Raw genomic sequence first — 24,705 nt, 5'->3', positions numbered from 1 at the left:
CAACAGAAATTTGTGACTTGGTTCCTATATGTAACAAAGCACATTTACACTAATACAAAAACCCCCCAACCCAAACCAAAGCGACCCAAAATAATCAATTCAAGGCCCAATCCTGCTTGCACTGAAGTACATGTCAACTCTGGTAGGAATTCAAGAGCAGGATCTAATGCATGACTAACAGAATAAAAACTATATATGAATTGTGCATTCCCCCTCCTCTTCCCCCCCTCTTCCCCTCCCCCCCCCCTCTCCATAATGAACTCGTTATTTTTTATTACAGTTCCTTGGATGAAGGGCAAAGGAGACTCATAATAATTCTTAAATATTCTTATAAGTTACAGGCACTATTTTCCCACACTTACATTTGCCCTTATAACTATAGACAAAGGGGCAGAATCAATGTATAAAGGTCTGGAGATCTCTCTCCAGGATTTAAAAATAGCCTTTCATTCTATGAGAATTTTGCAACGATAAACTACGTCTTGTAGTTAGTTAAAATGGAAGTGCTGAGTGTGATTGGAGAGCAGGAATTCCCAGATCTCCACAAGTTAAGTAAATTTGTTGCTATTTCTGATATTTAATAGGAAACTATTTCCTAATCTCGTAATTAGCCCAGAGCTCAGTATTGCTGGCTAGAGACTTGGACTAGACTGACTTCAAGAATACTTCATGCTGAGTTAGATGAAGAAAGCATTTCTTAGATGGAATCCTTTATATCATGGGAACTTGGGATAAGAACAAGCAAAGCAGTAATGTAGTGAGAAGTGAAGATAGACATGGAATATATACTTGCAGCAGCCTAATAAATACTTGAGGCAAATTCCTACTTATAGTTAATAGTACCCTAACATATAATGGGGAGGTAAAGCAGTACTAACAGCAGAAAAAAGAATGAGGAACATGAGACGATTGTGATGTGAGTACAGAAGGCCTATGAGGCTTCAAACAGCATTAAAATGCTCACATTAAGTAGCAATTTATTTTGTATGAAGCAAACACTTCCCCCCCCCCCCCCCCCCCCCCCCAGATGTATATACTTGCAGAGCTACTAGTACATTAATCTTCAACTAAGGATTACGTACAGTCCTTTTGGAGAACTTTTATGACTAGCTTTTAAGAACATTTTGCCATGAGATCGTGGGAGAACCAGTCCATGGATCTTTACACTCACATCAGGATAGACAGATGTTTCTTTGGAAATACTGGTCCTGATTTATATGCACACAAGCCTGATCAATTACAAAGCTAGTAATCAAATGAGTGCAAAATAATAATGAATTGTATTTTTCTCTTGATGCCTCTCCACCAGGGGGTAAGGAAGGGATGTCCTGTCACAGCTGGCAGAAAGATAAATAAATGGTGTCTAAAGAATAAAGCTGCTGCCCTTGCAAAGCACATGTTTTTTGTTGTTGTTTGAAGAGTTTTGGTGAGCAATGGAGTTCAGGTATAGAGAGATGTGTTAATAATTAAGGCAAATAAACACTTGATAATTTTATTTTAAATGAGGAGATCACTTTACCTACTAGAATTTTATGAAGTGATTGTATTACAATGTATCACTTATTTTAAACTCAGCTTCTGGGTAACCGAGTTCATGAACTTGGCTACTGATCTCTTCCACCGACTGCGACGTGACCTTGGACCCCGTTCCCGCTGTCAGCAGTGTGGAAACGAGAACCAGTGCTCCCGAAGGCAAGCTGCCTGGGCGGTTTTGAGTGAAAGACCGCAGAAAGCACTGTGCGGTACGCGGTGCTGACTCCCTTCAAAAAAATTAAAGGAGGAAAATCGCTGAGCGCTGCTAGTACTGCTGAGTACTTCGTAGGTAAAATTCAAATGAGCCGACCCTGACGACTGTCTCTCAAGGCTTTTCCGGCGACTGCAGAGGCCGAAACCAGCGCTCCGCAGGAGCCTGCCGCTCGTCCCGTGCGGGACCCCGCCGACAGCTCTCGGCCCAGGCTAGGGCTGGGCCCCGGGCCGGCTGCTTAGCCAGCCGTTGCGGGGCGGGCTCTGCTCACCCGGCCAGCCGGGAAACGCCAGGACGTGGCCGTTACTGCTCGTCTGTGTTTTAGACGCAGAATCCTGTGTACCCCGACTCAGGCGCTTGCCGCAGGCCGGCCCACCACACACTTGGGCTAGCAGCCGGATCGCCCGCCGACCGTTACCCGCCAGGCTGTTAGCGCGCCACCTGCTGGCGTCTCGAGAAACGGGTCCAGCCACCTCCAGCGGCAGAGACAGCAACCGGCAGAGAGGAGAACAGAGGGCCGGATGAACAGCCCGCACAGGCGACGGGCCAGGCACGGTGCTTCCGCACGGGGAGGAGCCAGCATGTAAGGGCGGGGCAGGCGACGGAGGCGGTGATAACCGCCGCGGGCCGATTGGCGCTCAACACCAGGAGGGGCACTCCACATTCGCAGCGTTCCTTGATAGGCCAGCGGCGGAAAAGGAAGGCGGGCCACTGCAGCACGGCGCACCCCTGTAGGCTACTTCTCTCGCCTGGATGAGCTGTGGGCCTGGCGAGCAGTGCCATTGGCCGCTTGGCGGGGGGGAGGCGGGCCCCGGCGGCAGTGGCCGCCCGGGGCTGAGGTCTGTCTCGGCGGCAGCAGCGGAAGTCTCGCGAGGGAGCGTAGCCGGGATTTGGCGGCTGGCTGCCTCCCTCTCGCTGGCTGCGAGGAGCTGGTGTTTGTGTGGAAGGGGGAGGAGGAGAAGAAGCGAGAGGAGCCCGAGCCCCACCATCCGCCGAGGGGAGCGGACCGAAGTCCCCTCGCCACCCGGGGAGCTATCTCCCCTCTTCGTCCCGCCATGGCCTCGGGAGACACCTTGTACATCGCCACGGACGGCTCGGAGATGCCGGCCGAAATCGTGGAGCTGCACGAAATCGAGGTGGAGACCATCCCGGTGGAGACCATAGAGACCACCGTGGTCGGCGGCGAGGAGGACGAGGAAGAGGAGGACGAAGACGAGTGCTGCGAGGAGTGCGGCCCGCACCACCCACCCCATCATTACCACCACCACCAGCCCATGATCGCGCTGCAGCCGTTGGTTTCGGACGGGGACCCTAGCGGGGCGGGCGGCGGCGCGGCTGGCGGCGGCGGGGGACAGCTCCATCTGCACCACCACCACCAAGAGGTGATTCTGGTGCAGACCCGCGAGGAGGTCGTAGGGGGAGACGATTCGGACGGACTGCGGGCCGACGACGGCTTCGAGGACCAGATCCTCATCCCAGTGCCGGCCCCCGCCGGGGAGGACGAGTACATTGAGCAGACCCTAGTTACCGTGGCCGCCGCCGGCAGCAAGAGCGGAGGCGGCGGCTCCTCCTCGGCCGGCGGAGGAGGCCGCGTTAAGAAGGGCGGCAGCGGCAAGAAGAGCAGCAAGAAGAGTTACCTGAGCGGGGGAGGCGGCGGTGGGGCCGAGGGCGGCGGCGGCAGGAAATGGGAGCAGAAGCAGGTGCAGATCAAGACCCTGGAGGGGGAGTTCTCGGTCACCATGTGGGCCTCGGGTAAGTGCGCGCCGGACCCCTCCCTCCCCGGGCCCCTGACTCCGCCGGCGGCTGCCCGGTTCGTCTCGGACAGTTTTGTTTTGAAGGGAGGCCATGTTTTGATGTGTGTGATGGGCGCCGCCATGTTCATCGCCAGGGCAAGTATGGCGGCTCCCCGAAAAGATGGCGGGGTCTGCGCTGCTGCCGCCGCTGCTCCTGCCCGGCTCCGGCGGGGGGAAGGAAAGATGGCGGCGGCCGCCAAGATGGCGGCGGCTGAGGGGGGTGCGAGAGGGAGGGCGGCAGCGCGCCGCTGGCTCTAGGACTAGGCCGCAATGGCGTAGTTTCTGCAGCAGGGGGAGGCGGGGTGTGCGGGCGGGCACAGGGTGCGGGGCGAAACCAACCTCCTCTTTTCTCCCCCCGTCCCCGCCCCACCGCTGCTGCTGCCGCCGCTCCCCCTGGCGCCCCGCCGTTCTCTCCACGCCTGCCCCTCGCCCTTCCCTCGGCCGCCGCCCCCCGGCGCCCTCTGTCCTCCTTCTCTTCTGTTTCTCGGCCTGCCATCCCTTCCCGGCCGCCGCTGCCTTGCCGGCTCCCCGGCTGCTGTTCCCCTCTCTCCCGCCCTGCACTGTGGCCGCCGCGCACCCGTGGCCCCATTGGGCCGCATTTTAATGCCGAACGCAGGCGGCTGCCCCGGATGAGGCGTGTGCTCAGCGCCACGACCGTTATTTGTGGCGGGGAGAATTGCTTGCCCCAGCGCCGCAGTCCCGACGGCTCACCCCGGCCCGGGGACAGCGATTTCCCCAAAATACCGTTTCACAGCTCGCCCGGTGGGGGTGGGCCTAGTGGTGGACCGGTACCAGCCCGCTGGGCCGCTGCGGTAGCCAGGCGTGGTGTGGGTGGGGCCTCCCCTCCCGAAGGCGGCTGTGCCGGCGGGGGAAAGACACTCTCCGGCCCCGCGGGGGCTGACCGCGTCTCCCGCCGACTTCAAAGGGGGCGGCCACAAACAACCTGCCCTTCAGAAATCCTCATGTCAGGAACCGGGGTCTGACAGCCGAGGGGGGGGGGTGCCTCAGCGCTCTGGAGGCAAACCTCCGTCCCTGTGAGCTGCGGGGAGAAAAGGAGATGTTTTTGGTTGACATGCTGAAACCTTTCAGCTTTTCCTTGGTTATGTCTAAAGGTTTAAATAGGGTTTTTACATGGGCGCAGGGAGTCCGTCTTATGTGAGATTGTATATGATTTTTTGAGGACTCGAGGGTTTTGGGGAGTGTCTTTTAAAGGGAATAAAAGCTTATTAAGATGTTTAGTATCTTCGGGACTAGGAATAAACGTGCCATATGCCTGCCCATGCCACTTCTTTTATCTGTCACTACTTTCTGATCATTTCCTTTAAAACCTTGGGGTGGGGGAGGAGAGAGAGAAGAGTATTTTTAGTCAGCAGAAAAATGTTACTTGTGGCACTTCTAGAGGGTTTGGGTGGTTGAGTGTTTTTTGTTTGTTTGTTTTACTGTATTGCTGGCAGCCAGGCTAGGTATTCAAAGGTCTGTGCTAAAGTTATGTAAATGGGGGGGGGAAGCGGTCAAATAGTGTCAGTTCATGTAACATTTAAATTGTATGGTCTTTGAGTAGTAGATTGGTAATCTATCTTGCATATCGGAATTATTGTGCTTTTTTGAAGCATATTGAGATGCTCTTTAAGCTTCTGATGTAGAATGTTTGCTCTCTTGTTATGTTTGTGAATGACCAGTAGTTGTTAGGGCAGTGTTAAAGGAAAAAAAAGTGTTTTGGATGGCTGAGTTCACTTGTCTGAAAAGATGGAAGGAGTGGTGATTTTAAAACTTTTTTTTTTTTTAACTGCCCTTTTAAATATAAGTGAATACTCACAGGTTTCCTGGAGTATGAGGCACCTCTGGTATATAGTTGTTTGACAGTCTAGTCTAGTCGGTCTGATCAAAGTTCCCTGCTTCTTTATGAGCAAAACCCAAACTTTTAAGAGTTTTCCAAATACTGTTTACTAGAATGGGGTTCTGTATGCTTCTGTGTATCATTGTATGAAATCTGAATAAATCCACTTGCTGGATTTTTTTTCTGAAAATTGACCATTCAAGAAAACAGAAAATGTTATCTAGCATAGTATTTTGCCTTGTGGAAGCTACCTGAGACAGCTGAATGCAAGGGGATGTATGATTCATGCGCTAGGAGCATACAGGACCTCATAGAGATAAACTGACGATTTCCAGCATGCATTTGCACTCTGAAATTGAGTGCCTGATAGGATGCTTCTTTATATCTTTTGCATGCTGATTATTGACTGAAGTGAAACATATGTATAACCAGTACACTTCATTCCCTTTCTGCATATACAACTTTTACATCAGGGTAGCCCTATTGATTTCAGTGGTTTGTTCCTTATGAGCATGATGATGCAAGCTCAGTGGGAATGCGATCCACTTGTAATCTACTGGAGGTCGAATTGCATTGCTATGCTCAACATGATGCAGAAAGATGCAAAATACTATTCTGACTTGACTTAATATGCAATAAGGCCCATAGAAGCAAAATCAGAACATACATAAATGAAAGAAAAATATTAAAGTTTGACCTTCCCTCCCTGTGTGCATGCACATACAACATCTCCCACACACCCCCTGCTTCCAACAGCCTTTGGTAATAACCTGCTTAACTCAGAGTTCTGTGAAGGTTTACTGAACCTATTGGATAGACTTTTATACTTCTTACACTGCTTACTGAATGTTGCAGAAGTGGTCTGAAGCAGTCAAATGCTGAAGTTTATTGTCCACCTTCTGAAATTTTAGAAGGGGAGTAATTGCCAGAAAAATTCCAAAAGAAGGAAACTGCAGGGAAAAAAAAAGTGCCAAGAAAACAGGAGAACAAACCTACTGGCTTGCAAAAGCATAGCTGTACTAAAGTTTCCCCACGGAATTGGGCATACTTTATCTTGAACAAAGATAGTAGTTTTGCCTCTGTATTTTGACATCATTAAAGACTTGCTTGCACACTGATGTAATTGATTTAAATGCTTAACAAAAAGTTTATCAAAAGATGAATAGTAAATAAGCCCATGCATCAAGATAAAACAATGAGCCCTATATTGCTGAGTATTTGAATTGAGAACAAGGGCACTTTGCTTACCCCAGTGTGGGAAGACAATGTGAATTAATTACTTGTTACTGTTTTATTGTGCTGCTGTATTGGCTCCTACACAAGTGGTACCAAATTTAGCAGGTCATGAATATTTGTCCATAAATAAGTATACCATCTCAGGTAGCACCTTTTGAAATACATAGAAATAATCAGTGAAATACATAGCAATGTGATTAAAGGAGACTTCTCAGTCTTTCTCTTGTTAGGTGGTTTTTTGAAGTTGCAGTACTGTTGTTGGCAATGGTTTTAGATTTGCCATAGCTTCTCTTATCACCTTTGTATCTATGGTGATACCAAACTTGTGACCCGTGATTACTTTAATTGAAGTGTTTAGTTTGAAACAGAAATGCTTTGTTCTAGTTCAGGTTAGTGTTCCATATCTTCAGAATGGGATTATTTGTCTTTCTGCATGTGCAAAAATAAGACTTTATCACATTGCAGGGATGAGAAAATTCTTTGTGATGACAGATCATAGAATCAGTCAGGGTTGGAAGGGACCACAAGGATCATCTAGTTCCAACCCCACCTACCATGGGCAGGGACGCCTTACAGTAGATCAGGCTGGCCAGAGCCTCATCCAGCCTGGTCTTAAACACCTCCAAGGATGGGGTCTCAACCACCTCCCTGGACAACCCATTCCAGGGCTTCACCACTGTCATGGTGAAGAACTTCTTCCTCACATCCAGTCTGGTAATGATAGATCGGTAATGAGCTTCTTATATGAAAAATTTTCACAATGGGGGCAGAAGGTGATTGGCTGTTTCCTTTAAAATATTAAGAAGATAATGCTTTTCTGACTAAGACAATAGTATAGGCTGTTGGTATCCATAAGCATTGAGTCTGCTCTGACACGTTTTTGCCAGGGAGTCTTAGACAATGAGGTAGATACTCTGCTGCAACTGTTTTAAATATCTTTTCAGTTTTGAAAGTGAAAGACATGAATGCAATTAGTCACTTAGAATATCTCAGTTGAGTTGCCTCATAGCCCACCTTCAAACTAGGATCCTCTAACTTGGTATTGGATCCTTCTCTTAAGAGGTCCGTGCCACTTGTATGCTGATGATTCAGAAGGTCTTAGTGCTTTGGCACAGTTTCTCACAAATGAAGTCAGGCGATGACTATGGCTATATGCAGCCTTGTTGTCAGTTCCTGTTTCAGTGGTGTGAAATAAGAGATGGGTGACATAAAGAATGAAGAACCTGTTCTCCAGCTGTGCACAGAGCACATAGGAGGGAAAGTGACCTAGCAGATTGAGGTTAAAAAATTACATACTGTGCAATATGGAATTTAATATTCAGAAGAGTCAGCTAAATAACTGTATTGTTTAACAAGCTAATTATGATTCTTTGCTTCCAAACATGACCAGTGAAGAAATTTGCCTTAGGAGAATGCAATGTGATAGCACTAACAAAGCTGTTACCACAGTGAGTTGTTGCTGCATAGTTGCTGAATACATCCTCTATCATACAGTTGCGTTTCAGTGATTCCTAAAAAAAAAAAAAATAATTTAACTCTGTGATCATAAAAGGACAATTTTAGTTTAAATGTTTTTCATCCTTTTGTTTGCTAAGCAGAATGTCTTTTTAACTTGGTACCTTGAGGAGGAAGTTACAGGATTATATTTCATTGCTTTGCTACCAAGTGTACTTTCTGAATTCCTTTTTCCCTTCCTAATTTTCCATGGGGGAAAACTGATTGAATAAGAATGTGGTCTGCCTGCTCTATAATAGAGAAGGAGGATGGCTTGGAGAATTCAGGATCTAGAAGTGGAATATGATGGCTAAAAGAAAGAATAATTGAGGCAGAAATACTGACAGGACTTCTTGGGTTGAGAGTTAAGGAAGAGGGAGTCATCTTTATAAATTGGGAGGGGTTCCGAAGATGTCAGATGGAGCTAGTTACTATTTTTGAAATTCATGAAATAACAGGGTTCTAAGGTGGATGGATTTTCTCTGCAACAAAAGACCTGCAAGAGATGGAGGAAACATGGTAATAAGAGCAGAAGGTAATCAATAAAGTCTTGGGAAACATTCTACAATGTTTTGTCATTGATATGTTATGTGGGACCAGTGGTTGCTAGTTTTATCCCAGTAATCTGGCTTCTTCCTAATTCTGGTACTTGAGCTTGGTACTCTTAAAACTTGTGCCTATTTTCACCACTACAAATATGTTTTGAGTGGTAGTTTAAAAGAAATGGCTGGCTAAAATGCTAAGTTTTCACTGAGATTTGTTACAAATATTTGTTTGACATACTTGCTTTGAAGTGCAGAAGCGAGTCCAGTTCAAGGTACATATTGCTTGTATGTAGGGCATGAGAGAAATGCAGATGAGTACACTGAACATGAAGATTTCTTTGGTTGTATCTTAAACAGATACATAGAACAGCCCAATTGATGCTAAGTGTCTATCTTAATGTACTTGGGCGTAGAGGTATGTCAGGCGATATTTGTGTGGGGTGTCTAACATCAGTATTTTACAGCTGTGTAATGTAAATATCAGACACAGCTTATTGCAGTGGCTGGTAGTGCATATTTTTCTGAAGATGAAGTGATTAGCTGGCTGACATGCATTTGGATCTTCAGTATTTTTCAGAAGATGAGACTAAAATCATGTTCCATGTTCCTTACAGAAAGCTGCATTAGATAAAAAAGAAAAGTGCTAAATACTCACCGAAGCAGAATGCCTTTATACTTGAGTCTGCTGTAGTCCCAAGGAGTACACGAGTGGTTTTAAGGAAGAAAACAAAGCTGATCAGATAGAGTATAGCAGTTAACTTCCTTTTCCTGGCTGTCTCCATGGCTCTGTTGGTATTTAGCTTGCATGGGTGGTGTCCAGATTAGCTTGGCATAGGCATAAACTGCATGGAGTTACTTTACAATGCCTTATTTGTACTGTCCTTCTCACAGGTGTCACTAGAAATTGATGGTTGTGTCTCTGTGTTTTGCTTTGAATGCAGAATATTTGATTCTCTGATGCTTCTTGAGAGGAAAAGGGGGAAATAATTTGGATGTAGTGGACATCAGGACTTCCTTGAAGGCAGAAAAAAAATCAAGCAATTTACCCTGTTCAAAGTGAGAGTATCAGTTAAATTTGTAAGCCTCAGTGAAAGTTTGCTTGGACTTTAGCCTCCAAACTTTGATCTGCCAAGTCCAGGTTGGTAGGGGATCAAAATACACTTGTGATAAATTCGTCCATAAAAGACATGGGTAAAATTCATCCAAACATCTTCCAATGAAGTGCTGTGGGTTTTTTGTTTGTGGTGGTTTTGTATTGTTCTTGTTTTGCATTCCCATTGAACTGATGTCATAGGATGGTTTGCAACTAGGACGGTGTGGGTACTAAAGAGCTATTGAAATCCATTGCTGCTTTTTGAGAAGTACTTGACTTTTGGTGTGAATGAGATACTCTATCATGATAGACCTTAGCCTGATATAACAGTTTGGGATAAATGTTTTGTATGTTGTTTAAGTCTGTTTTGTTTTAAATTAGTCTTCACAATAGCAAATGTGTTGCTGTAGAGTTAAATTGTTTTGGTGTAGGAATATTTGATTGGTTTTCATTTTCACATAACTGTCAATACCTTAAAAACAATACTCATTAAGGCTGGCTTGTTAAGTCTTTGATAAGGCTGACTTTCAGTTTGGTCCTCAGATGATCAGAAGGTATACAAAATTTCTGTGTTGAGCCATGCATCTGATTTGAGGCAGGAAATGAAAAATTGTTCCTGTCATGAATATCATCACATAGTCAAACTGGAAGTTCTGGGTAGCTGTTGAAGCGGTGGCATTAAAGGCAGTTGATCTCATTCTATCTAGTCTGCAGCATGGAGAAGGCATCACTTTTAGCTTTGCAGTTTTGTGCTCTTCTGAGCTTCAAAATGTCTTTCTGTCTTCAGGCATTGCTAAGTATCTTTTCTCAAGCTTCTGTTTGGAAGATCAAATTGTTGCCAAATTGGGGGTTTATTCACTTGAATTTGTAAGTCCTGCGGGTGCTGTAAAACATACTATATAATACTTGCTTAAGGCAAATTCAGTTGCTTCCTTTAAAGCACTGATAAAGACTGAAAGGTAGTGTGATGAGTGGGAAAACTAGATTTGGGGGAAGAGAAAAAAAATTACGAAAAGTTGATTTTGTAGTTTGTTGAAGTTCGTTGCTGTAGATTAATTCTTACTAGCACTCCTGTGTTTGCAGTGTTGGAGTCTATTTTCCTCTTTCAGCATGGAACTTATACATGAACTGCTATTTGATCTGGTAGATCAAATTAAACCCCAAACTAGCAGTAACATTTCTAGAAATAGCTCAGTGGCAAACATGAAAAGCAGGCATTACAAATTGAATAGAAATTTATCCTTTGTATATTTATTTTATTTGCATATGTATTTGTCCTAGCTTTCCTAACCTAAGTTATGGACTAATGAATAATGTTATTTCCTGAGTTTCTTTTTAGAGAAAGAACCCAACAACGAATCACACCCACCAAAAAACACCCAAAACAAGAGCTAAACAAACAACCCCCCCAAACCCTATTGCATTACATTCCTGTTTGTTTGGGGGTTTTTGTGTGCTTGTTTGTTTGAAGAGGGGAAATGCCATTTCTGACCCACCACCTTGTATTTCCATTCCTTAAATGTTACCTGGAAAACAAAACTTCCTGTTAATATTTGTAAATACTTTGACATTTTAAACCCTTTCTGTATTAAAGTGATTTACAAAATCTGCTCCCCATACACAGGAGGGTAGGAGTAGTAGTGTAGTGGCAAGTTTATTAACATTAAAGTGAGTGATTACAACCATAGAAATACATTTGTTGTTCTAGGTGTATTCGAGGGTGGAAAACAGGAGTGATGTTGGTGTGTGCACTGTTGAACATCAGTGGATGTTTGTTCTCTGCATTCTTGGTGTCTCCTTGGTTTCTGTTAAACATGGAAGAGGAGGGAAAGAAAGCCTCATGTCTTGACATATTATACGGTCTGAATATGAGTAGACAGTAACAGCAGGTCTTCCAACTGTTTTCACTGCAGTGAGCACAGATCCATAGGAGGAGCTCTAGGGCAGGATCTTAACTGGCATGCAGATCAGAGCTCTGAATATGTACATAAGGGAGTGGGAAAGAGCTTAGGCTGGCCTCTGCCAGGCAAGGCAGAAGCCTCTGTGGGAGCAAGTCATACTGTTTAACATTTTTTATTCTTTAAGATCTGTGCAGGTTTGAAAAACTTTGAGCAGATGCTGAAGACTATTAGCAGTTGTTTTCACATTTCTTGTCGCTCCATGACACTTGTGTTGGAGGCTAAGGGACTCTAAAGATTCCAGGGTAAAGATCACTAGTCCTAAAGTCTTGCAGTAAATAACTGCCACTACTCTGATAGGCTTGCTTTGTTACCTTTTGTTGTTTAGATACAAAATAAGTATGGTGGAGGTTAGTCTTGAAGAGGTTAGGGAAATTAAGTATTTAGGCATTGTTTCAGGAAAAGCACATTATCTTTCAAATGCAACAAACATTTATAGATTTTTATATTTTTTTTTTCCTACTTATTTCCTTAGTTCCGTGTTTAAGTAGATAAGCCACTGTTCTTTCAGTGTTCTTTATGCTGTAACTGGATGTCTTTTTGCTGTTTACAATTAGCATGGAAATCTGGAAATGCAGTGTATTCTTTTAAGTGTACAGCAATAGTGAGTTTGTGTTGAGATGCGTCCTAATACTTATGTACTGTTTGATCTTTACTATATATTGAATGGAGTATTTTATGTATTTCAGATGATAAAAAAGATATTGACCATGAAACGGTGGTGGAAGAGCAGATCATTGGAGAGAATTCTCCTCCAGATTACTCAGAATACATGACAGGGAAGAAACTTCCTCCTGGTGGGATACCTGGCATTGACCTCTCAGACCCCAAACAACTGGCTGAATTTGCTAGGTAAGTAGGAAGAAGAGATGTTTAAAATGGTTTTCTTTTCACTGCTTTAATTATGAAACTGTTAGGCAAAATAAATAGTAGATTTAGCATGGCTTATTGTTCCATTTAATCGTACTTGGAAACATGAGACTTATTTCAGAACAGAGTAGTTGATACTGTGTTAAAATTACTGGATTTTATAGTCAGCAGTGACTCCCTCAATGACTTCTGGTTTTTAGTTCTTGCAGGGTAAGACAGGACCTAAACACACTGATAAACTGTGTGTTATGTGATAGACTGTATCTTTCATGTGAGCAGTCTTAGATTCTTCAGCATGAAAGGGTCCAATAAGTGAAATGCAATATTCAGTCTGTAAAGCCACTTACTGCTCTTTCTCATATGCTTCTTACTCTTAAACTCCAGGTCTTAAATGTCTTTTTAGAGGAGTGTCTTACACTTTCAAGTGTCACTGATAATTGCAGCTTCACCGTTGGCAACTATACTGCTTGGATTTTTCCTCTCACTTATTTACATATCAATACATTGACCAGAGTTACAGGGTGATTTTTACTTTAAAGTAGAGGTGAAGTGACAGAAACTGTCATGGGGGTAGTACCAAAACCACGGTGTTTCTTCCCTTTTTCCTCTGCATAGCCCCTGACTCTGGTATAGAGGGCTCAGGGCAGCATTAAATTAACGCTGTTGTTTCCAAATACCCGAGCTCAGCTGCTAACCTTCTGCAGCTGCTGTGATTGACTTTTCTCTTGTCAAAAGCAAAACTTTGTACGTATTGAATACATACTCATTTTTATTTTGTTACCAGCTGGCTACTCTTCAGAACTCTGGTGCACAATTCTGGTGTGTAGGACAGGTGGATAGTCTGATGTTGTTAGTCTTCCTTTGTCAGTTGGTAGAGGGAGAAGTTATGGGGGGTTTAGGGGGTTTTATGTTTTGGTTGTTTTTTTTGTTTTGTTTTTTTTTTTAATCACTGGATTTTCCAGCTAATTGCTAGATGGCAGGAACTGTTGAGACAAGGTTCTGGTCTGGTTTTTTGTTAGGTGGATGTTGGTATCCAGTGCATACATTTACTTGTTTCATCTTGCTGACTTTGCTGCTTTTTACAGCTTGTTCAGTTACCCTTCAGAGTGTGTGTGCCAGAGGACCCAGCACAGCTCTGTCCCATTCAGCTATGGGTTTTGAAGGCTCCTCATAAGATAGTCTTGCAGGGCTTGCTGATCTGAAAATGTATAAAAACACATCAGCAACAGCTGAAAACAGGATTATGTCTACACTGGTTCTAGCTGTTGATAGTGTTGTTACTTTTGTTTTACTATTGTTGATGAGAATGACTCTCTCTAAGACCGACTGTAAGGTTAATACTTTTTTTTACTTATTATTTTCTGTGTATGAAATCAGATGTGTAGGTGATACTATGCACTGTGTTCTAAATCCCTTACTTAAAAATTTCTGCTCGGCATGTGCTTAGAATGTTATTCTCAGTTGTTGTAATAGAACCAAAGGTTGTTCAGCTTGTTTTTAACACTCAGGTACTGAATCTTTTGAAAGAAGTTACTTTCTCATAGGGTATTCTCTATGCAAATACTCTAGATTGGTTTGAATACTTGAAATGGTTGCCAGGATTTGGGCTTTCTGAAATGACCAGATTGCTTCTAGACAGACAGATCTGATATTTCTTAACACTATAAAATGCATTGCATCTTTCTGTGGAGAAAATAGTGGCATCTGACAGTAATTTAAAATTGCCACTCGTTTTATTCTAGGAAGTTCTATAGCTAGAATTTGTAGTAGATGATGGAAAAACTGAGCTCTGTGTGTACAGTGTAAATATTTCTGTACAGCAAATAAAATGTAATCCACTTCAGTTGTAAGAAAAATACATGGTTGAGTAAGCAGTATGCTCAGGCTACACAAAACCTATGAAGAATTATGCTTAATTTTAGGTATGCAAAAACTTGAGGCAGTGTTTTAAGATTTTTTTTTTTTCTGATTTCTTTGTCAGAGCTGATGACTGTCAAATATTTCTTGCCATAAAAAGGGGAGAATTAAGAAGAAAATGCTAGTTCTATGCTAGATCTTAGTCTTTAGCCTGAGCTATACATAATTATTCATGGATGTATTAGAATTTGTGTGTTGCTCTTAAGGTCTTGGCCCTCGTGCAGTGAAGCATGTTGGAGGGACAGACTCCTTTCATCTAGGAACATGAACTCAAGCACTAATAAGTACAAACCTATTTTTATACTGATCACTTGTCTTCTTGATCTAGGTTGCTGTGTGCAGTATCACTGGAAAATGAAACTGGCTTTTCGCGTGCTGGCATTTGGTTTGGAGTTCTTAGGAATATAGTTATGCATTGTAAAAGAATACTTAGTGTGAAGCTCTGTGAAAACTTCAAGCATTGCTGGTTGCTTTTCAATTCAGAATGTTGAAATGCACAGTAACTGTTCTGTAAACTTTGAGCAGCAGGTGATGCTGAAACTCTTAAACTTACTAAGTGGCTTCACATGCTGTAAGGTTTTGAATAACAAGCCAGAATTGTGATGACTTGAAAAAAGATTATGCACATTCCACATGTAAAGAAGCATGTGAAATTGTATGCTGTGTATTGTGCAGTCAAGAGCAAATTATTTTGGGTTGCTTTCCTGTTTTCATTGATGTAGTTGGAAGAATCTCACTACATGTTTGTAGAAATTAGCTACTCAAAATCAAGCTAGATTAATCAAGCAGTTCATTTTGAGTAAGGATAAATTACATCCTCAGTTCTTACTAACAACGTTCTGAGGTTAAGTTTAAGTGAGCAAAGCTTGAGTTCTAATGGTAACAGCTTTCAGACAGGATTCTGAAGTTTTTATCATGGTCTGGCTAGCAAGAGGAAAGGCAAAGATGGGCTTAAGGCTTGCAGTCCTCTGCAGCCCTTTCCATTAAAAAGAAAAATAAATTTTAAAAAATGGCACCACAACTCCTCGGCAGCTAGGTGGCACCAGCAGTGAGCAGTTGGTCTGTCTCTTGTAATACAATTGTCTTTCGCTGTTTTTTAGTGCATTTGTCACTGAGTCATGCATCAGGAATCTGGACCCTTTAACTGGAACTCTTATAGTTTTTCCTGGAAAGGCTTTTATACATTCTGAAACTAATGAAAACACTGTGAATAAACAAGCTGTGTCAGAATGTTAGGATATGTTTGGCAATGCATAGACAAATTACCATAATTCATACCTGGCTGAGCAATTTATTGCCTTTTACAATGATTGTATTCTGTTGTAAAGCTCATTACTTTCTCTAGTATGCTTTAAAAATGCAATCGAAAAGAAAACCTCAAAACATCTGTGGATTTCTCTTAGTCATATCATATGGTGAAATGTTAGTGGTGAATTATCTGCTCAGAAGGAAATAAAGCCTAATAAATTACCATGTTCCCATTTGATATGTCTAACTAGGACACTGGAAATGCCTTCAAGTGAAATAAAAAGTTTCATCCAAATCTAAATTGGCTACAGGTAATTGTGTAGATAGCTGTGAAGAGGTCATAACTGCATCGTAACAAAAGCTTGGTAAAGTAGCAGACAGGTTTCTGGTTGATGCATATGGCAAATTCCCTGAAACAAAGGCACTACAAAGGATATCTCTGATTGCTTGCTTCCTACTCCAGACAGATCCAGGACTGTCTAAAGACAGCAGAAGACAGACATCAGTAAAACTTAGAAATTAGAGTGGAATATGGTATAGCTGGGATATTATCACAACAATGAATCCTAGTGGTAAAAACTTCACTCTCCATGGCTCTGTCTTCAGCTCTTCTCTGAAGGGGGAGCCATTGTGAGGACTGCCTTGCCTTTCCAAAAATAGTTCAAAAACAAAGCAGAGGAAACTGCACTAGAATTTGAAACTGGATGCTGTTCTTAAAAGTGACAAAGCATTCTGGTCAATTAGATTTATGACTTAATCCTCTTTATAAGGTATGTGCTTTTGGTTTGGTTTTGTTCTTTTTACAGACAAGCTTAAAGGGTGATAAACTGAAAATTGCTTTACTCAGTGTTGCTCAAAAGGAGAGGAAATACCTTGCTCTGTGCCACACTGTAAAGGTCACTCTGTTCACACGTATTCTTTTTAACTGGAACAAAACTAGTAATTATTTTTTACAGAGGCTTGGAGTGAAAGACAAGTCTTAGACATTTTCCTACTTAATCTCTTGTCATGCTTGGGTCACAGTTTGCTACAGGCTCCGTGGTTGTAGATAAATTCCTGGTACACCGTGTGCCACTCCCCTTTTGTCTATTTATCCAAAAGCCAGTCTAGCCAGTTTCAGTTCTTCAGCGCAAGTGAATTCTTGTAGCAGCATAGAGCCATGATACTCATGTTGTTTCTGCTTCAGTAGGGTAGCACAAAGGGAATGCCAGAGTAAGGGAACACATCAGAAGAGCCAGTGACTCCTGATAGGAATAATTTCTTCCTCTTCTAACAGTTCTTAGGGATGTAGTTACGAGCACAGGTCAACATAATTTCTGGTTACAGAGGACCTCTAGGATTTGCCTTGAGAAAGTAATGCTGTTTAAGTTGCTTTATGCATCGAGGAAGAAAAGATGTGAGAACACAAGTTGAGCAGAGGCAAAAAGGGGAGAAATTCTACACTGGTATTTGGTTTTTGACTTTGATTTCCTTTATTCCTGTCCTTAACACTGTTTCAGTAGGTAACTTAAAATTGGGTCTGTCTACAAGACAGTAAGTTGTGGAGACTGGCAGAGGTTTGAGGTGGGGATTGATTCTGTCATGGTACACTTTCAGTTCATCTGGGTAGATGAAAGGAGTAGCTTACTTTCTAATGTTGTACAATGACTGAGTTGCTTGCCTTATTTTGAGGAACCACATGGTTTAATACCTGTGATTTGACTCCGTTGTCTTTATGGGTGGATAAGAGAATGTGTTTCCATGGAGCTCATTCTGTGTGGCTCTTGGGTTGCACACCTTCCTGCTTGCTCTGCTGCCCATATTCCCTCCCTCCATTCTACCGATAAAAGTTAACAGACTTACTCTTTAATCACAGTGTTGCAGTGTCATGATCCTAAAGATACACTTGCTATTTTTCACTGTTAGCTAGTCTGCAGTTGCCACTACTAGGCGCAGCCCACATAAACTCACTGCAGAAATGGAAAATCTGTTCTTGCAGCGTAAATGGTCTTTCTGCAAAGGAAGCTGGTTCTAAAGTTCCAGCCAAGTATTAATGTGTGTCAGCAGTTGTTTTATGTGTTAGAGTTGTGTCTTTAATGTTTCAGGCTAAGAAAAGTTGGATGAAGCTGATGGAGATGCTCTGTTGGGTGGGAGCCAAAAGTCTAGCTGCCAGCAAGAGCTACCTGCAACAGTATAATTAATTAAGATCATCAGCTCAGGTTCTAGCCTGGTCTCCTTTTGCAGAAAGTTTATTTTAAAGTAAGACCAAAATCTTTTTTTCTAATAGATTTGAATATGTAAGTCTTTCATTCTTTTTTGAGTGTTGTCCATATGGATTCCACAGCCTAGTGAGCAAGATAACATTTTGGACAAAATTATCTGTCATAGTTGTCATGCCTTTAATCCCAAGTGTATGAGGGGCCCAGCAGCTTCTTACTGCCTGTGGCAGTGAAATGCAAACCTGGACGCTGTTGGCTGCCTTTTCCTGTTGAAGTGTCGTCTGTTTTGTTGACTAGCTCAGTTGCTTGTGGAACCCTGTGCTTATACACAGTCTTCCACATGTGAAGCTTAGGTTGCACACTTCAAGTTACAAATAGGGTTTAACACTATGATCACTGGAGTCTTACACCCAGTGTGAAAAATGCAAGTGTAAATAGCTTTAGTGTTGCCCACTAAAGCTATTTACCACGTATGTTGGTGGTGATTCCTTTTCTGTTTAGTGTCTCCCCTTACAAGTGGTTAATTAGTACTCGAGAACCATAGTGGTTTTACTCACTCTTGAGGTTGAAAACAAAGATATTTGGTCTGAGATTACTTTGCTTTGGTTTTGGGGGGCTGAAGGAATGATTCAGCCAACAATTTACCTCTAACTCCGTTATTTGTTAAGGAGGTGCCAGCTTTGTCCTCTAAGGGTGTTTGTTCTCTAATGGAAATAAAACATGGCACTGTGTTCTCTTCATGTCCCATCGTGTCAAGACGTTCTTCTGTGTGTCCAGGTTTTGGAATAACAGATGCTCATTTCTATGTCTTTTCCTCTTGAAAAATGGCAGAGACATAATGAGGAGAATCCCATGCAAGGAGTAGTTGAAAGCTGCCTTTTTTTTTTTTTCTCTTTCTTTTGGGGTATGTGTGTGTAATTTCCTGTAGACTCAGTACATGTAGTACTACCAGTCTAGAATGTTACTGGAGAATGTAATCAGAAAGTTAAGCCAAATCATTTGTTTGGATTTAGGTACTTAAAACTTTACTCAAGGTGTTAAACTACTAACACAGCAGAATCATTCTGTATTCCAATTGGATTATGTAAATTTTATCTAAGCAGTAAGGTTGTTTAAATTGGTCTATAATCTTGCAAATAAAGAAGTTATCAGGAAGATTAAGGTAATAAAGAGGCTGGCCTGCAGGAACAGATACAGTTTGCTGTGTTGAGGATGCTTCTTCCCTTAAATTGATGAAATGTTTAGATATGCTGCTGCTGGTGGTGAGAGGAGAAGTACCTCACACCTGTCTTCTAGGAGCTGTTAATACATGCAGTTGAGGAGATTGTTGGGGATATAATGCTCTTTTTCATTATTTGAACACAGCACTACAAGTTTGAAAAACAAAGATAGGTAGAAGAACAGTGCACTTCCATGGAATAGTGTCCACACAGCTGGCTCCTTTCTGACATTTAGACATGTGGCTGTTACAATAGGACTGTGCTACCATTGTTTTCTGTGCGAAGCCTTACTGTGTTTCAGTTGCCTAACTCATGATAGTTTGCTGGGCTCCTTATGTAGTCAATGGAAATAAATGGCACCTCTAAAGGAGTGGTGAAGATGCCAATCAAGACCAACAGTAAACAGATGATTGTTTGGATTCCACTCTTGGCAAATGACACATGTACAATACCTTAAAGTAAGAATAATTGCAATTTCTGTGAGTATAGTGGATGTCTGCATTGTGTAGATTCCACAGCTTGCCAGTTCTCCTGCTTCTGTAGAGTTTTCTTCTGAAGTCTTGTGTGGTGAAAATATTGAAAAAGATTGAGGCAGCTCTGTGCTTGATGTCTGGGTGCAGGGATGGAGAGAAAGGATAAATAGGCTACATGGGTACTGGCACCAAAAAGGTTTTCAAACAAATCCTTCTAATGACAATTGGTGTAAGTCAGAACAAAACTATTTTCATGCGTTCACAGGACTGGGAAGGTAGTATTAAACGTCTTTGTATGTGAGAGATCCTTCTAGAAAAGCTGACCTTCCCAAAAGCCAAATTGTACTGTTACTGTGAAGGTTTTGAAAATTTAAACTGCACATTACTGATGCATGTAATGCTGTTGAATAAATGTGCACATTATGTAGGCAGATAGGGAAGAATAGCTGTCTACTAAGGTTTTTCTACTAATGATTGGGTTTTTATTTTATCTTTAAGAATGAAACCAAGAAAAATTAAAGAAGATGATGCTCCACGAACGATAGCTTGTCCTCACAAAGTAAGTACTCAGCTTCTTAGTAGGTAGCAATTTGTAGATGAGATTTTTGTATTGATGTTTTTTCTTGAGAATGAATAACTAAAATATCTTACTGTTAATGGACTGCACTCAGTTAACTATATTTTAGTTACTATTCTTTGGAAGCTTCCTTAAAAACCTTTCACTAAATAATATATTATTCCCATTCCTTGTCTTAAGGTTAGTGCATCTCTAATCTTCTGGTAACCATGATGCACAGTCCCTAACATGCTGGTTTTACTGTTGTGATTTCCTGCCACCCAAGAATACATACTTGAAAGAATGTTCTGAAAGCTGTTCAAAGTACGTTCCTAAGATCTATATATCCTCTGCTTGGAAACTATGACAGATTTGGAGTCTAGATCAGGAATCAGCAATTTATGGTGCAGATGCCAAAGTCAGCATTATTGGAAGACTTTGAATTACATTCCACACAGCTGGAAGGTGCATCATCTTGAGAGAGAGGCATCTTGGAGATACAATTCTAATCCACTGGTAACTGGGAAGTCTCTCTCTTGAACAAATGTTGACAGTCACCTGGATTGGTAGCATCTAGCTTTACTGCATTATCCAGCTTTTGTAGAGCTTCTGTTAGCTGACTTTGTAATGAAAAAAAGACAAATACAAGCTTGCTGACTTCTGGTCTAGATAAGTGTGAGCCTGAGCAAATAATCAGGGCAGACAGCTAATAGTACACATAGAGCAGAGAGCCTGAATAGAAGGCTTCTTTCTGATAGCTGTATTCCAAGGAACTTACTGGATTCCTCTTTGTTGCTTATATTGATTTCCAACTCTTTATGTTCTACAAGTGTCATGTTTTTCTTGTAGTATAGTATGTGGAGATTCATGAACTCCTTACAGTATCAAGGAATGCTGCCTTCATTTCTTTGATTTACTTTTTCATAGCCTCAACTTCATCTGAACAGGGGTAAAAAAAACTCTTCTATCCTTCCACACTCTCTCTTCTAGTGTTTCTAGGTTTTGTGCATTTGTGACTTACATTTACAAAAGGAAAATATTATAGAAGCTATAAGTGCTCCTCTCAGAGGCAAGTAGGCACTTTGAAATAAATGCGAAAAAGGTGGATGGTATGCTTATTTTGGTGCTGCTTTGCCTCACTTAGTTCTGTCACATGCAATGAATGGTGGCAGAAGACTTCTTAAATTAGTCAAAGAAATTCTAGTGCCTGAAGAGAGAACTCTAACTGAAAGTGGCGTTTGCCCCTTTTTAAAGAAATAAGGTGTAAATAAAGGTGGTTATTAATTTTTTGAGGAGGAAAAAAAGTACCTCCAAAGAGGAAGCCTTCAAAATTTAAGATTAGCAATTTAATGTTCCTTGAAGTTCCATTGGTGAATTTCATGCCTCATAACAGTGATGTCGGTAGACTAGTTTTATGTAAGTTTAAACATCACTGAGTACAGATAGAATTTACAGTTGTTAATGGGATTTTTTGAGGGAATTGGAACCTTGAGGAAGACATTTATAAAACATGATAGATGTCTACTGTCACTAAAAGGTGGAAAAAAGACAGAAAAATTATCCAAAGGAGAACATCAGGTTACTCTTAAGTGTACTCTGAAATCAAAGTCATTTTCCTATGTCAGTGCAGCATAGAACCCAGATTAAGACTTCTGATGCTGTACCTGAGTTAATGTGAGTGTGTTGACACTAACTCAGATTCTTCAACCTTACTCAGTTGCACAGGGTCACTTTGTAGGTTTCAACTGTAGAAGCAGTGGCAATGTCTCTTAATTCTCGAGGTGATAGTGACCAGTGTGCTGCTGCCAGTTAGGACAAGATAGTTCCTATAAGCTGGTACATGCTGGACACCGTCTTGAGTGATTTCTCCTCAGGAAGAAGACAGAATGTTGGGAGATGGAGTGGTGCACACACAGATTAGTACTAGAGAATATTCTGTGGTGTATTAGACTGTATTTTGTAATACTGGAGTACTCAGAATGTAGCACCCTGAAGAATATACCATGGGTATCCATGAACTATTATTCTATCTTTTGTTGTTTGGCTATTTTGTTTGTTTGTGGTTTGTTTTTTGTTTTCCCCCTCCTTTTTCCCCCCTGTAAAACTCTAAGTGCCTTTGTTTTACTCATTTGCTTCTATTAGAGCTGCATCTTCTCTATGAGACTGTCATATTACTCATTTGACCGAGGAGAGGGATTGGGGCTTTTTTTGTTTAGGATTATGTGACAGGTTTGTGGGAGTTTTTTTGTGTCAGCTTTTCAAATGATCAGTTTCCTTGGCCTTTTTTTTTTTTTAAATGTAAAGGATCTCTCTTTCATGGCCAGTACTTAAGAAAGTATTCAGGATGTAAAAGCATTTTGAGTGCTTGTACTGTAGCAGATAAAACCTTTACTGGAACTAGCTTATCTACTAATTGAGTTTCATTGTTGTTTTTAAGGGCTGCACAAAGATGTTCAGGGACAACTCTGCCATGAGGAAGCATCTGCACACTCATGGCCCTCGGGTACACGTATGTGCAGAATGTGGCAAGGCCTTTGTGGAGAGCTCAAAACTAAAGCGACATCAGCTAGTTCATACCGGAGAGAAACCCTTTCAGGTACTGTTAACCTCCAAACATTGGTGAATATATGCAGACTGTAACTGTTCCCTAGCTTCCATATGACTTTAGGGATACTCTGTTTTTTCTAAAATCAAATGAGGCTCTGAATGATACCTTAAAAATGGAAAGTCCCCTTAAGATACTTTGTTAACTGTTTCCCTGGGCTTTTGTTAGAAATTAGCAAATGGTATATATGTGGGAAATACCTTTCAAAATATGATGTAGTTAGCCACTTCAAAAATGAAGTCCACAGTTCCTGCTGAATGAGTAAAATGTTTCTTTCTCTGCATCTTTTCAACTTAGCACTTAGAGACAACTGGGACTCTGGGCTATTTGTTAAGTTGACTCATGATTTTCAGTAGTGGCTATTAAGCAGCATCCAACAGAATTATGGTAGTCATTGAATCTCCTCCTGATTATATGAAGTCACATGAGCCTCTGGTCCCAGAAGTCCCCTGCCTACTTTGCATGATAGTTCTTACAATTTTTTAGATATTTTTTCTCCACAGAGATTGATAGTCTCGAGCATATCTCCAGTACACATTTAAGATGGGTGGTTTTATTATTTTTTATTTCTACTTGATCTACAGTCCTCAGGCATTCACTTAGGTGCGTGTGCTGGTGGTGTATTCCAGGTCCATATTAAAAGTAGAGCTTCTAGAATGAGCAGATCTTTGCAAATTATCGCTGAAAGAGGGAAATTCTGATGTGAAGCATTCTTTCTGTTTCTAGTACATTGTAGTAAAATACGGTTTCATATGCAGAGAAGGTGCTTCATTGAAAGCATTTGCTCGCAAGCTGCAAGTTATTTCCCTGTTTGAAAACAGCTATACTACTGTGGCAAAACAACCTAAAGTATTCCTTTTAATTTGTCATGCAGTTTAGAACCAATGCCCACAGCTTCACTATAATGATCTTCAGCATCCACCTTGATGTTTGTGCAGTCTAGCGATTTAAGAGGAATATTCTTCTACTAGGCAACTGACATTTTGGTGCTATTTTGTTAGCTAATGGAGTCTGTCTTTTCCTTTCAACAGTGTACATTTGAAGGATGTGGAAAGCGTTTTTCACTGGACTTCAATTTACGCACACACGTGCGAATTCATACTGGTGACAGGCCCTATGTTTGCCCATTTGACGGCTGCAATAAGAAGTTTGCGCAATCAACTAACCTGAAATCTCACATCTTAACACACGCTAAGGCCAAAAACAACCAGTGAAAGTTGGAGGAGAAAGTTCTTGAACTCAAAGCATCTTACAGGAATATGAATTGGAAATAAATATGCCTCCCCTTTGTATATTGTTTCTAGGAAAGAATTTTAAAAAGAACCCTACAAACCTAAAGGACGTGTTTTGATAAGTAGTAAATAAAAAGCAAAAAAAAACCCACAAAAAAACTTTAAGGTGACGTTGCTAAGATGCTCTACCTTGCTCTGTAATCCTGTTTCAAGAACACGGTGTTTTGTAAAGTGTGGCCCCAACTGGAGGGGCCGGTTCATGAACTTGCATCCAAAAAGACAATTCTTTATACAACAGTGCTAAAATTGGACTTCTTTTCACGTTCTTATAAATATGAAGCTCACCTGTTGCTTACAATTTTTTTAATTTTGTATTTTCCAAGTGTGCATATTGTACACTTTTTGGGGATATGCGTGGTAATGCTATGTGTGATTTTACTGGAGGTTGAGAACTTGGCTTGCGGTCGATTTTCTTTAAAAGAATGGGCAGTTACATGCATACTTCAAAAGTATTTTCCTGTAAAAAAAAAAAGTTATATAGGTTTTGTTTGCTATCTTAATTTTGGTTGTATTCTTTGATGTTAACACATTTTGTATAATTGTATCGTATAGCTGTAATGAAATCATGTAGTATCAAATATTAGATGTGATTTAATAGTGTTAATCAATTTAAACCCATTTTAGTC

General features: G+C 41.6%; 1 protein-coding gene across 1 annotated transcript; it reads left to right on the top strand.

The window, feature by feature from the left end:
- The first annotated feature begins 2,494 nt into the window (after positions 1-2,494).
- On the top strand, positions 2,495-24,168 carry YY1 (YY1 transcription factor). The gene is made up of 5 exons (XM_054161846.1): positions 2,495-3,496; positions 12,390-12,552; positions 20,125-20,185; positions 22,620-22,778; positions 23,819-24,168. The coding sequence occupies exons 1-5, from the start codon at positions 2,800-2,802 to the stop codon at positions 23,999-24,001; spliced, it is 1,263 nt and encodes a 420-aa protein (XP_054017821.1). The 5' UTR covers positions 2,495-2,799; the 3' UTR covers positions 24,002-24,168.
- The last annotated feature ends 537 nt before the right edge of the window (positions 24,169-24,705 follow it).

Source organism: Dryobates pubescens, chromosome 5, assembly GCF_014839835.1.
Source record: "Dryobates pubescens isolate bDryPub1 chromosome 5, bDryPub1.pri, whole genome shotgun sequence".
Lineage (NCBI taxonomy): Eukaryota > Metazoa > Chordata > Aves > Piciformes > Picidae > Dryobates > Dryobates pubescens.
This window is presented reverse-complemented; position numbering and strand designations above follow the sequence as displayed.

What these genes read in the sequence shown, in the direction of transcription:
- YY1 (XM_054161846.1), top strand. Translation starts at nt 2,800, where the DNA reads ATGGCCTCGGGAGACACCTTGTACATCGCCACGGACGGCTCGGAGATG. An exon ending in CAACTGGCTGAATTTGCTAG is followed by an intron (nt 12,553 to 20,124) that starts GTAAGTAGGAAG and finishes TTTATCTTTAAG; the next exon opens with AATGAAACCAAGAAAAATTA. An exon ending in CGATAGCTTGTCCTCACAAA is followed by an intron (nt 20,186 to 22,619) that starts GTAAGTACTCAG and finishes GTTGTTTTTAAG; the next exon opens with GGCTGCACAAAGATGTTCAG.